The sequence below is a fragment of the Molossus molossus genome, unplaced genomic scaffold (genome assembly GCF_014108415.1).
Source record: "Molossus molossus isolate mMolMol1 unplaced genomic scaffold, mMolMol1.p scaffold_m16_p_2, whole genome shotgun sequence".
Taxonomy (NCBI): domain Eukaryota; kingdom Metazoa; phylum Chordata; class Mammalia; order Chiroptera; family Molossidae; genus Molossus; species Molossus molossus.
Genome location: NW_023425355.1, coordinates 91673512 through 91684805, shown reverse-complemented (window position 1 = coordinate 91684805; position 11294 = coordinate 91673512). Strand labels below are relative to the sequence as shown.

Sequence of the window (11294 nt, the reverse complement as noted above, 5' to 3'; positions counted from 1 at the left end):
CATGGCCCCAAGGGATCTGCAGCCTCCTTCCCCCACCAACCTGTCCCATTACCTACCTTCTTCCTGGTGTGATAACACTTCCCTCCAAAAAAATGGCTCACTTCACCACCTTGTTCTGGTCTTTTCTTAAATGTACCCCTTCTGAGAAGCCTTCTCTGACCTCTGCTCCCAACTGAAACTGCACCCCTATCGCTCTGATGCTGGTTTCTCACCAGCAGGACCTGCTATGTACCTATCTCCCAGACAGATGGAGAGCGTGGGAATGTATTCAGTCCCGTCCACGGCTCTGTCGTCCTGTCCACCCCTCTGTCCCTGGCGCAGGCATGTAGTAGATGCTCAGTAAAGATTTGTCAGATGGCGAACTGGAAGGACGGGCAATCAGGAGATGCGTGGGTGTGGGAGAGGACGGCACATTTGTGGGTCTGCCACTTGGTTCCCACGTCCTCCAGCAGTGGAGGCAGCTCTGTGTCGAAGATGTCTAGGGAGTTAACACTGAGGTACCCAAACTTTTAAAACCTGGACAGCCATTTTCTGAAGTGCCTCCCAGACCTCGCAGGCAAGGACTGCCCTGGGTTTACTTGCTTTTTCTTGACAGGTAGGGCCAGCATCCAGAGGAACTGAGGCCCCCATCATGTTACAAACCCCCTGAAGGCTGTGGTGCATTCGCTAGGCTCTGAGTGACAGGCAGGGGCTCTCCTGAGAGCAGCAGGCCATAGGGCTCTGGGTTATTTCCATGGGTGATTCTAGATCAGAAATCTGGACTGGTGGCCACGTTCTGCCTGCAAGGGGATTCTTCTGAGCAGGTACCTCCTTAGAGGTGAGGGATCAGGCCCAACTGAGCCACATTGCCAGGAGGCCTCGTTGCTGGTGTGAAGGCCAAGGCCATGTGTATTGAAACTACTTCAGTCCTAGGAACCTAGTGCATGGCCCTGGGGGTGCTTCCACTCGCGCACAGGCAGGCCACAGGCCAGGAAGGAGAGGTAGAGAAAGACGAGCAGAAGAAGCCAGAGGCTCAGCAAGCCCCTGTGGTTCAATCCACCAGACCCTGTGAAGACCGAGGGTGGGCAGCCCAGGCTCCAGCAGTTCTTTGGGCAGGTGTGGGCAGTGATGGTGGGGTACGGGGACAGTGAGAGGGATGACAACCTCATGATGCTCTGCAGAGGAGTGAAGGTGGTATGGTCACAGAGTCAGCTAGCTGCTTTCAATGTGTGTGGTGGGGAGGGGAGTGGGTGGCACTGTGCTGTGGGGCAGGGCGACAGAGACTTGTGGCTGCTTTTGGATTTCTCCTGTGTGCCCTGTTTTCCATCCCTCCCCTTCCACTCCCTTTATCCTCTCCTTTCCTTCCTCTCCTCCTTATCCTTTCCCTCTATGCTTCCTTCCTCCTCCCTCCCCCTGCTTCCCTCCCTTTCCCTTTCTTTCCCTCTCTCTCTTCCCACTTCCTCTGGGCCTCCTCCCTTCTTTGCCCCCACTTCCCAGGTACCCACAGGGCAGCAGAGACACCCTGACCTGGCACCCAGCTGGCCCTGTCCATGGCTTGGCCTGCTCCCTGGACCCCTGTGCATCACTGAGCCTGAAACCATGAGCTGTGAGCAGCAGAGGCTGAGCTAGAAGACCGCCTCGCCGCCCAGGATTTATAGCATGTGGGCCTCACAGGGCGAGTCTTAATCAGGCAAGAGCCAGAGCGTGATGAATTGGACAATTTGCTGGAGGAGGGGCACGGCCATGAGAGAACTGTGGCACAGCTAACCCACCCATGCCAGGGCAAGACCCTCACTAATCAATCCCACCCTCCCATCTTGGGTGCTCATGGTGGGCAGGACTAGGGCGTGGCCTGGGCAGGTGAGCCTGGCAGGGCACGAGAGCCACTGGCCCAGCCTAGGGGGTGGATTTTGCACTTAGTGAGTCATGACTTGGACTGAGTCTAGATTTGCAGAGAATGTTCTAGAAGAGTGGACCTTGGGTTTGTCTCAACTGTGCCCGTGGTTTCTTCTCACCTCCTTCTCTCCAGGTGTCTACACTTGGCCACTTCCCTACTGCCACCTCCTCCGCTACACCTCCTTCAGGCACTGGGACCTCAGGTGGCCACCTACCCCTAACTGAGGTTGCACCTGTGAGAAGGCCCAGCATCCTCTCCTCCCAGTGCAACAGGAAGGATGGGCGACATGGCCAATAGTTCCATCGAGTTCCACCCCAAGCCCCAGCAACAGCGGGAGGCCCCCCATGCAGGTGGCTTTGGGTGCACGCTGGCTGAACTGCGCTCTCTCATGGAGCTCCGAGGGGCTGAAGCACTGCAGAAGGTCCAAGAAGCCTATGGGGATGTCAGTGGGCTCTGCAGGAGGCTGAAGACCTCACCCACAGAGGGTAAGTCTGCCAGCAGACCCCGGAACAGCCACGTGTTCGCAGGAGATCTGGACCATGTGCCACCCGACACTCCTCCCGGCCATCTAAGGGCGTCCTAAAGATGTTCCCTACCCCCAAGGCAGGCCTAGGCAAGGGCTGGGTGGTACCCCTGCAGCAGCTTCCTGGAGGCACTCTTTACCCTGACCATGCCCTCCTTGGGTGGCCTTTCCCCTGAGCAAGAAGTGGTCTGCATGGGGTGAAGTGGTCACCCTCTGGGCAATGTGCAGTCTTCAAGGAGCTGTGGCCGGACCCCTGCACCCACACCTTCATAATCAGCAGCTCCCTGTTCTCATCTCTTCTTTGGAATAATAGAAATCGAGCTATAAAAAAAGGGTAAGGGAGGAGATAGCACCGCGTCAATGCATGCAGGCGGGATGGCCCCTTTCTGCGTGTTTGAGGTGCCCCATGTGCTCAGCCCTGTGTCCAGTTAAGCAAGACTAGAAGAGGAAGAAGACGTGCAGATCGTGGTCCCTCTGAGGGCTTAGATTGCAGGAAGCCTCGCCCTGGCAAGGGAGGGGGTGGCTTGGAAACAGTGGGGCCTGAGGGAGTGGTGCCCAGAGTGCCGAGTAGAGATGGCACTGATGACAGGCTGTCCCAAAGAGGTGCAAGCCTGAGGCGGTACAGATTTGAGTAGATCTGCTGCAAGGAGCCTCTAAGAAGCCTGGGGAGCATCCTCTGAAAGGTTCTAAGAGTGGAGGCCTGACTGCCATCTGTGTCCCATCCTCTGCCCCGTGGTCCTTTTCCCCTGATCTGGAGGCAATCCTCTGCCCTGCCCTGTACGAGCTTTCCCTAGTCGGGCCTGCTGGACCTACTGGGAAACCAGGACCACCAGGAGCCAGGGTTGGCCCCAGCTGGCACCTCCCTGGCAGGGATGCCGGGGCTGTCCCAGCCCAGGGCCGGACCTGCTCTGGGCTAGCGCTGACTGGTCTCGTCAGCTCTGCTCTCAGCCATCACATCTTCATCTACCCAGGGCCCTGGCAATCACCTTTGTCTCCTGTTCCCTGGTCCCATCTGTCTGCGGGTGGCTCGTGGGCTGGAACGGGGAGTGGAGATGGCCCACATGGAAGGAAGTGGGCCTGAGGGCCAGGTGAGAGGGTGCCCACCTGACCAGGTCAGGAACTCCAAGGTAGGTGGCCTTCCCTGGGCTTCCTGGGTCTCTCTTGGTTTGCACTGTAAAGAAGCCCAGCCTGATACGGTGTGTCATGGGGGCATATGGTTTGGCTCAGGGCCAGAGGATCTCTCTCCTTCCCTCCTCCTTGCCCTCCCCCATGATCTGGGGCCATTTAACCACAAGAGCTCTGGCCACCCCCAGATAAAAGGAAGCAGATGGGCTTCAGCTAGCAGCTTTTTCCTCTGCCTGTCAGGCTTTGTTAAATATTTAAAATGTCAAGGCCCCTGGGAACCTGCCTGATTCTGCCATAGCAGCTCTGGAGCGCACCCGGTGCCTGTGGTGGGGCGGGAATGGAGAAGGGCAGGTACCCAGGTGGGTGGCCCAGCCTCAACAGAAGGAGCCAGCTGGGCTTGGTCTGTGTCCCAAAGGATGAGTGGTGTGAGGATCACCCCTCCCCTGTCTGATCCCCAGAGCCCTCAAGGTCTGGGTACCTGGAGTGGTTAGTCCCCAAGTTCTCACCCAGACCCCTCACTCACTCCTGTTCAGACACAGTGGACTGAGCTTGTGGGAGGGGCCAGCTTAGCTGTGTCCCAGGCCTTATACCAAGCCCCTCGCAAGGTGTGAAGACTGGGGATGCTGACAAAATCGTGTTTTGGGGAGGGTGGGGAGGTGTATGGTGTATTGGGGGATGGGACTTTTAGCAATTCAAGAGAATTCCAGAAGCCAAGGAACCTGAGTCTTAGGCCAAACTCAGTGGTAAGGCTGCTTGGAGGACCTGGGTCCTGGCCCTTCCCCTGTCTGGCCTCCACCGGCAATCATGGAAAGGAGGGGGTCGGATTAGCCTGGAGCCACACGATGTGGTCTTAATCCAATTCCAATGGCATCTGGCCTCTACTCTGGGCAGGGTGCCCATCTGTGTCCATGCCAACCGGCGGCCCCTGTCCCCACACCCTGGACCTGGGCCACCCTTGGGGGCCTGCTAAACCAAGGCATGCTTGGAACCAGAGGGGCTGCAGCTGCCTCCCCACCCTGTGAGTGCTTCAGTGACAGCAGCTGTCAGGACCCCTGAGCACACAGGAAGGTCAAGGCCTCCAGCTGGTCTAGGGCAAGGGAGAGGGAAGCACTGCTGCAGCATCAAGGGCAAACCAAGGCCAAGGGACCAGCTGAGCGAGGGAGGGAGCGAGGGAGGGAGGAAGGGAGGGAACTCCTGGGGACGAGGCCCCCTGAGGGCCCAGCTTCCCTTGGGGACAAGCTGAGTTTGTGGGGCAGGGCAGTCAGGATGCAGATTTATGTGGTGGTGCCACAGACCATAAACTCTGGGGTGGGGGGCTGTCCCTCTCAAGGGCCCCAGATCCATGTCCTTTCCTAGGGCAGAGGGAGGGGAGACCCTGAGTGTCTGGGAGACCCATGGTTCAGTTCAAATGCCTCCCTAGTCCTGACCACGCCTTTTATATCTCCTATAGCTCGAGGACACTGGCCCCAATCAGGAGTGGGGCACAGGCCCTTAGCTGGGTCCTTGGCCCTTAGGAGCTGAGGTCCTGAGCTTTTCCCAGACACCCAACTGGGAAGCTGCAGACTCCAGAAACTTGAGCCACAGCTGGCCCAGCACGATGAGGCCAGGGGGAGAAGGGCAGCGACAGCTGCGGCTCTGCTGGGTGGGGAGGACAGCACGTGGTCATCGCCTAGCTCAGGAAACGTGCCAAGTCTGTGCCGGCTGTGGGCTTTTGCTCTTATCGGTCCTTCCACCTCCAAGGGGCCCCACACTGCTCCTCCCCAGAAGCCTTCTTTCCCTGCCCAGGGCACGCCCACCCTCCTTCCTCCCGACTCCTTCGGCACCACGCTCAGCACTTTCTTATTCTCAAGTCCTGCGAGGCCCGGTCTTGTATACCTTCCCAAGCTGTCTAGAAGCACCCATGGGCTGGGGCCCCCCCTTCTGGTCAGCCCCTGTTCCTAAGAGACCTTGGGAGTGGCAGCTACTCAGGACTGAAAACTGCAAGTCGCCATGGGTCCACCAGGTGTCAGTGTGGGCTAGGCACTGGGGGAAGAGAAGCAAGAAAGGTTGAGGGACAAGAGCAGCTAAACCCAATCCTGAGGGCTGAGGCAGGGCCAGGGGACTGTGTCATCTCATCCACCTACCTCTGGGGAAGGTGGTCAAGTGGATGTCTGTCCTTGGGAGGCAGTGGCCTGGACACCAGTCCCACATGGAAGTCTTTGTTTGGTACTTTCAAGCAAGGGCCTAAGGAGACTCATGTTCTAGAGGCAGAGATCCAGAGGCCTCGGCATAGGCCTGGGTAGGAACTGGATCGTCCCAGGAAGAGAAGTAAGGCTCCAGCTCCCAGATGCCGGGCTAGCCCCTTTGTAGCCCTTAATTCTCAGCCCCTATATCAACCCTCCCTCCCAGCCCACACACAGCAGCTTGTCCAGGGAGTGGAGGTGCCTCCCAGGGCTCTAGAACCATTATTTCAGGCCCCTCTCAGCTTCTCGGCCCCACGTCACAGTGCCTCATCTGCTCAGGCCACGGGGCTTCCCCGCTGGAACTGGTCTCCTCGCCATGAGAGCACAGGGCTGGGAGTCGACGCCAAGCCCTGGCTCGATGGCACGATCAAGACTGACAAGATCTCTTCGGAGGGACCCACTGTAGTCCCTAGACCTCCCTAGGCATATCAGGAGGATGGTTCAGCCCTTCCTCATGCTAGGAGCTGTGTACTGTCTGGTGGTTACATGCCCACTCTACCCGGGCAGCCGGAGGGGCCACATGGACTCCCACAGACATGCCCTCGGGGTTTGCCAGGCCAGTGCGGTTTCCACCTTCTGGTATTTTCAGTCTAGAAGGAGAGACAGGCTTGCTCGGCAGAAAGGGAAGGAGCAGGACCATGTGCACAGGGCTGCAGGCTGCCTTTCCCATCATCTCTGTGCCTCTGGTCTCCGTGGCAGGCCTGGCTGACAACGCCACTGACTTGGAGAAGCGCAGGCAGATCTATGGGCAGAACTTCATCCCTCCCAAGCAGCCCAAGACCTTCCTGCAGCTGGTGTGGGAGGCCCTGCAGGATGTAACCCTCATCATCCTGGAGGTGGCTGCCATCGTCTCCCTGGGCCTCTCCTTCTACGCACCGCCTGGAGAGGAGAGCGAAGGTGAGGGGCAGGGCGCAGAGGGCTGGTAAGGGAGGATCTGGCAGGAAGGGGCAGGACAAGGGCAGCAGCACAGTTGGGCTGGCAGGAGGGGAAGAATGGAACATGAAATGAGGGAGGGTCACAGGATGTCCTTACTCCAGCGGCAGGAAGGAGCCGGCTGGAGTGACTCCTCTGCCACCTCTGTACCCCCCTCTGTCTTTGGGTGCAGAATGCGGGAATGTGTCAGCTGGGACAGAAGATGAAGGGGAGGCTGAGGCTGGCTGGATCGAGGGGGCAGCCATCCTGCTGTCTGTCATCTGCGTGGTGCTCGTCACGGCCTTCAACGACTGGAGCAAGGAGAAGCAGTTCCGGGGCCTGCAGAGCCGTATAGAGCAGGAACAGAAGTTCACGGTCATCCGGAATGGGCAGCTCCTCCAGGTCCCTGTGGCTGCGCTGGTGGTGGGGGACATCGCCCAGGTCAAGTATGGTGAGTGTGCCCATCATCACTCACTCTGCATAGGAAGCTCAGCTTCCATTTTGGGCATAGCGTGGCTCAGAGGAGGACCCCTTCCCCAGTGCAGGCCTTCTCCCCAGGAACATATGTGCCCTCACCCGTGGGAGGCTGGAGGTGGGGATTGTGGGCAGGAGGCCCCAGGAAACAGGCTGTCCTCACAGCCTGTCAAGGGCTTCCCCAGCACTGCAGGATGCTTCTGTTGTCCCCACTCTCTGGGAGCTGGACCGCAGGGCTAGGGGTGGGTGGGTCTCCCCAGAAAGGAGTAAGCCAAAGGAAAAGGGCCCTGCATCCAATGGGACCTCCCCTGGGTGAGGCAGGAAGCAGCAGGGAGGAAGGCCACCTGGACCCATAGCCTGTGGTTCTGGCTGCCTGGCTGGCCTTAGGAGACCTGCTGCCTGCCGACGGCGTGCTTATCCAGGGCAACGACCTCAAAATCGATGAGAGCTCCCTGACAGGAGAGTCAGACCACGTGCGCAAGTCAGCCGACAAAGACCCCATGCTGCTGTCAGGTGAGGCCTCAGGGCACGGCCCAGCTCATGGGGAAGCCGGGAGGTGGCTGGCCACCACCCCTTGGACCAGCCCAGCACTGAGGAGCCTTGGAAGCCATTTGGCCCAACAACCCCCACAACCAGGCCCCCACCCTGAGTAGCCCTTTTGGTTAGGGAAGTCTGGAGACTTCACCCTCCTGGAGTCCAGAGCAGCCTGTGGGAGGCGTGGTGGTGGTACTCCGGCCTCAGAGAAGGACATGGGCCTTTCCAACCCCGGAGAAGCCCGATGTCCTGAAGAAAGCCCTGAGAGGTGGGGGCTGACTCTGGGCCAGTACAGTGCCATGCTCCAGTCCAGGCCCTCAAGAAGAGCTGGTGAAGATGATGTTTCCTTTCCAGAAGGTTCTGTCTTAGCTCAGTGTTTAGCCCAGTGGCAAAGGCAGTGTCCAATGGGACAGAGAGGCTGGAGGCCCTAGGTGGGTCTGTGAACAGCTCACCCTGCGCGCCTGGGAAAGTAGCTGCTCTAAGCCAGGGACGAGGCTTTGGCCTAGGCTTAAGGTCAACACAGCCTCCAGGAGCCTCCGGACACGGAGTCCCTGCCTCTGGGATTCCTGGGACAGAACCTATAGGTGCTAAGCATGCCTCCCACCCTGCAGTGTAAATCTCTGTCTCAGTCTCTCTATGTTGGCTGTGCCAGGCACTCATGTCATGGAAGGCTCTGGAAGAATGGTGGTGACAGCTGTGGGTGTGAACTCCCAGACAGGCATCATCTTTACCTTGCTTGGAGCTGGTGGAGAGGAGGAGGAGAAGAAGGATAAGAAAGGTAAGGCCATACAGATCTCCAGTCCCAGCATCGATGCGGGGCTGGGCCCCTTCTCTGCAGCTCGTGCTTTCTTCCCTGCCGGCCTGCTGGCGGCCCCCCGCTGGCCCCAGGCCTGACTCCAGCTCTGGCTCTGGCTCTGGGAGAGACAGTCCTCAGGGGGGTGGGATGCCATACCCTCTCTTCTGATTCCTGTTGGGGACCCCTCTCCTGGAGTCTTTTCCCCAGAGCCAGCAGGTCAGGGAACCCTCCAGTTCTGTGCAAGGGCAGCTTCCCTGAGATGGCTGTTCCCCAGAGGCTTTGGGACATGTGTTCCAGGGTAGAGGAAGTGCCCTGACTTGGTAGGAATGGGGTCAGAGTGACAGGAGCCTGAGAGAATGCTGCACACCCTCGGGTGCTCAGCCGCCATGGTAAAGCGGGAAATGCAGGTCATGCAGCCCGAGGTGGAGAGCTCCTGAGCATAGCAGATCCCTGAAGGATGTCCAGGGCCACAGCAAGCTGGAATGGGCAGGGGTCCTCACCCCAAGGGAAAGCAGTGTCGAGGGAAAAATGTCTTCTGAGAACCCAGCTCTGTAGCCATCCTGGCACCCCTGCTGCCTCTTCTTGCCTCTGCTCTGAGCCCCAGGCATGGCCAGTGTGCCCTCCAGTTCTTAGAATAAAGGTTACAAAAGTACAGAACTACCCTCAGCATCCACCCCCCTGTCCAGGTCCCTCAGGTCAGGACCCCATTCTCTTCTATGATGCAGGCCTGTCCCTGCTCACGACTCACCGTGCTCTGACCTGGGTCTCCCGGTCCTGTAGTCAAACCAGGTGGGGAAGTTTTCTACATGTGTGCCTCACCTCTGAGAGGATCTTCCAGGGCCTACGTGAGGTGTCAACAAACTGCGTACACGTGGGGAGAACCTGTGCTACAAGCCTGCAGCCAGGGCCCCAGAGTCAGCGAGATGCTGGGGCTGATGGACTGGGTAGGGGACAGAGGGGTGCCAGTCACTGGCCCTACCTCAGTCAGTCAAGGCCACTGGGCCTGAAGAGCAGGTGGGATCGGTCTGCGCAGCCCCAGCAACGTGGGGGCAGGTCGGTATAAGGAAGGATGTGCTAGTGTCCCCAGCCCTTGTCCACCCTGCTCCTGGAGGTGGTAAGGGAGGAGACGGAGGAACTGCTGCTGCCTAGAAGTTTTCATGGACCTTGTTTCCTGGTACCTGACAGCTCCTGGCTAGCCAGGCCCACCCCTCACAGCCACCTGGCACTGGTGGACCCTCTTCCACCTTTGCCACGCCCAGGCCGCTCTCCCTGCAGAGCTCAGCCCAGTGTCTCTCCACAGCGAGCCTCTCTCCAGGGAAGCCCAGCTGACTTTGCCTGGTGGCCCTTCATCATCACCCTGGTAGCTAGTTGGCAGGGCACCCTTTCCACACTCCCTCCTAGGACCCTCCTCTGTGAACTTGACAAAACCCCTCCAGCCCCTCGCCCCCCCATTTCCCTCCCCCTTTGCACTTCTCCAGCACCCCAGGCTGGGCTACTTAGGAGTCAGAAGGACAGGGTGGAGTCAGAGGGGGCACCTCCACCAGCCAGCTTCCTGGAGGAGGGGAACCCTGAGGGGGCCCTGGAGGGGAAGCAGAGCTGGCCAGGCTCAGGGAAGGGGCAGCAGCACCCACGAGCCCACGCTGACACCTCAGCCCAAGGACCAGACCACTGTGGAGGCAGGAAGGCGGCCACTCCCAGTGCCTCCCCCTGGCCCTTGCTGCATCCTGACCCAGTCTCTCTGCCCAGCACTCCCTTTCCACCTGCTGCTCCCCTACCAGTTTCTCACCTTTTGGCTTTGATTCCTAGCCACCCTTCTCCTTGGGGTGCCCTCCTTCCTCTTTTCCTCCCCTCCCTTGGCTCCTGCCCTCTTCAGGCTGAGCACAGTCTTCCTCTTCACTTCGTGCTCATCCCAAACCCCCTTCCCTCCTCCACAGGCTTCTCCTGGCTCTGTCTGCCACCTTGGTCCTCTGGTCCATTCTTCTGGGCCTCCACAGCCCCAGGGTTTCTGGCATTGCGCTATATTGTCACCTGTGTCTACAGGTTCCTTCCCTCCCCCCAGAAGTCTCCTTTACCTCGGAACCTCTCTGCACCTCCTCAGGGATCCTGGACAGAAAGGATCCAACCCACACTTCACCCTGACCCACAGGGAGTCTCTCCCTCCTCCCTGGGGCCCCTAGACCAGACCCTACTGCCTGGGAGCCACATGGTACCCTATGTTCATGGATCCCCAGTAACATGAACTATTAGGTGGTGGCTGACAGTTCAGCCCATAAGCCCTTCCTGCCCCAGGTCGACCATGTCTGGATCCTGCCAGCTCATATGTGGCCTCCAGGAGAAACTGGGGTATGGAGCTGGGCCCCAAGCACAGCACCAGGCTCCCTGCTGTAGCCCCCTTGCCTGTCAGGTCTCTTGGGCCCTTCCAGAGTTGCAGCCCTTGGAAACAAGAGATGCAACCAGCACTGTTTACCTTGACTTTGGGGAATCGGTCACTGTACAGGCCCTGACACCCAGGTGCAGGCTTTGTGGTTACAGAGCATGTTCAGGGAGCTCCAGCATTCATGCAACAGTGTCGGCTGCAGGGGCTATGAAGGAGGCAGGCGGGTCCTTGCCCTCTGGTGCACCCACCGCCTGAGTTCCCCACATAAGTTCACCTGGGGCCCGGCCCATTCCATGCCCCTGATGCTCCCTCCAGTGATAGGTGCACAGTGTCCAGCTTGGCACCCTGAGCCCTGCAAATTCCTAGGGTCTCCTTTGTCCCTCAAAAGTACACATAGAGTTAACTGTGAGCCAAGCTGCAGAGAAAGTTGATCTCAAGACCAGCAGGGGTTAGGA

At 59.0% G+C, this 11294-nt stretch overlaps 1 protein-coding gene across 6 annotated transcripts in view; it reads left to right on the top strand.

Annotated features, from left to right (window-relative positions):
* The first annotated feature begins 2153 nt into the window (after positions 1-2153).
* ATP2B3 (ATPase plasma membrane Ca2+ transporting 3) overlaps positions 2154-11294 on the top strand; it is a 48137-nt gene continuing 38996 nt past the window's right edge. For 3 of the 6 annotated variants that reach the window (XM_036270710.1, XM_036270708.1, XM_036270706.1), the window contains exons 1-5: positions 2154-2361; positions 6446-6643; positions 6852-7109; positions 7520-7645; positions 8319-8465. In XM_036270710.1, the coding sequence (XP_036126603.1) occupies positions 2154-2361; positions 6446-6643; positions 6852-7109; positions 7520-7645; positions 8319-8465 (937 nt within the window). Of the gene's footprint in view, positions 2362-6445; positions 6644-6851; positions 7110-7519; positions 7646-8318; positions 8510-11055; positions 11078-11294 lie in introns of all 6 variants that reach the window. The other 3 variants (XM_036270711.1, XM_036270709.1, XM_036270707.1) reach the window with 2 other exon arrangements.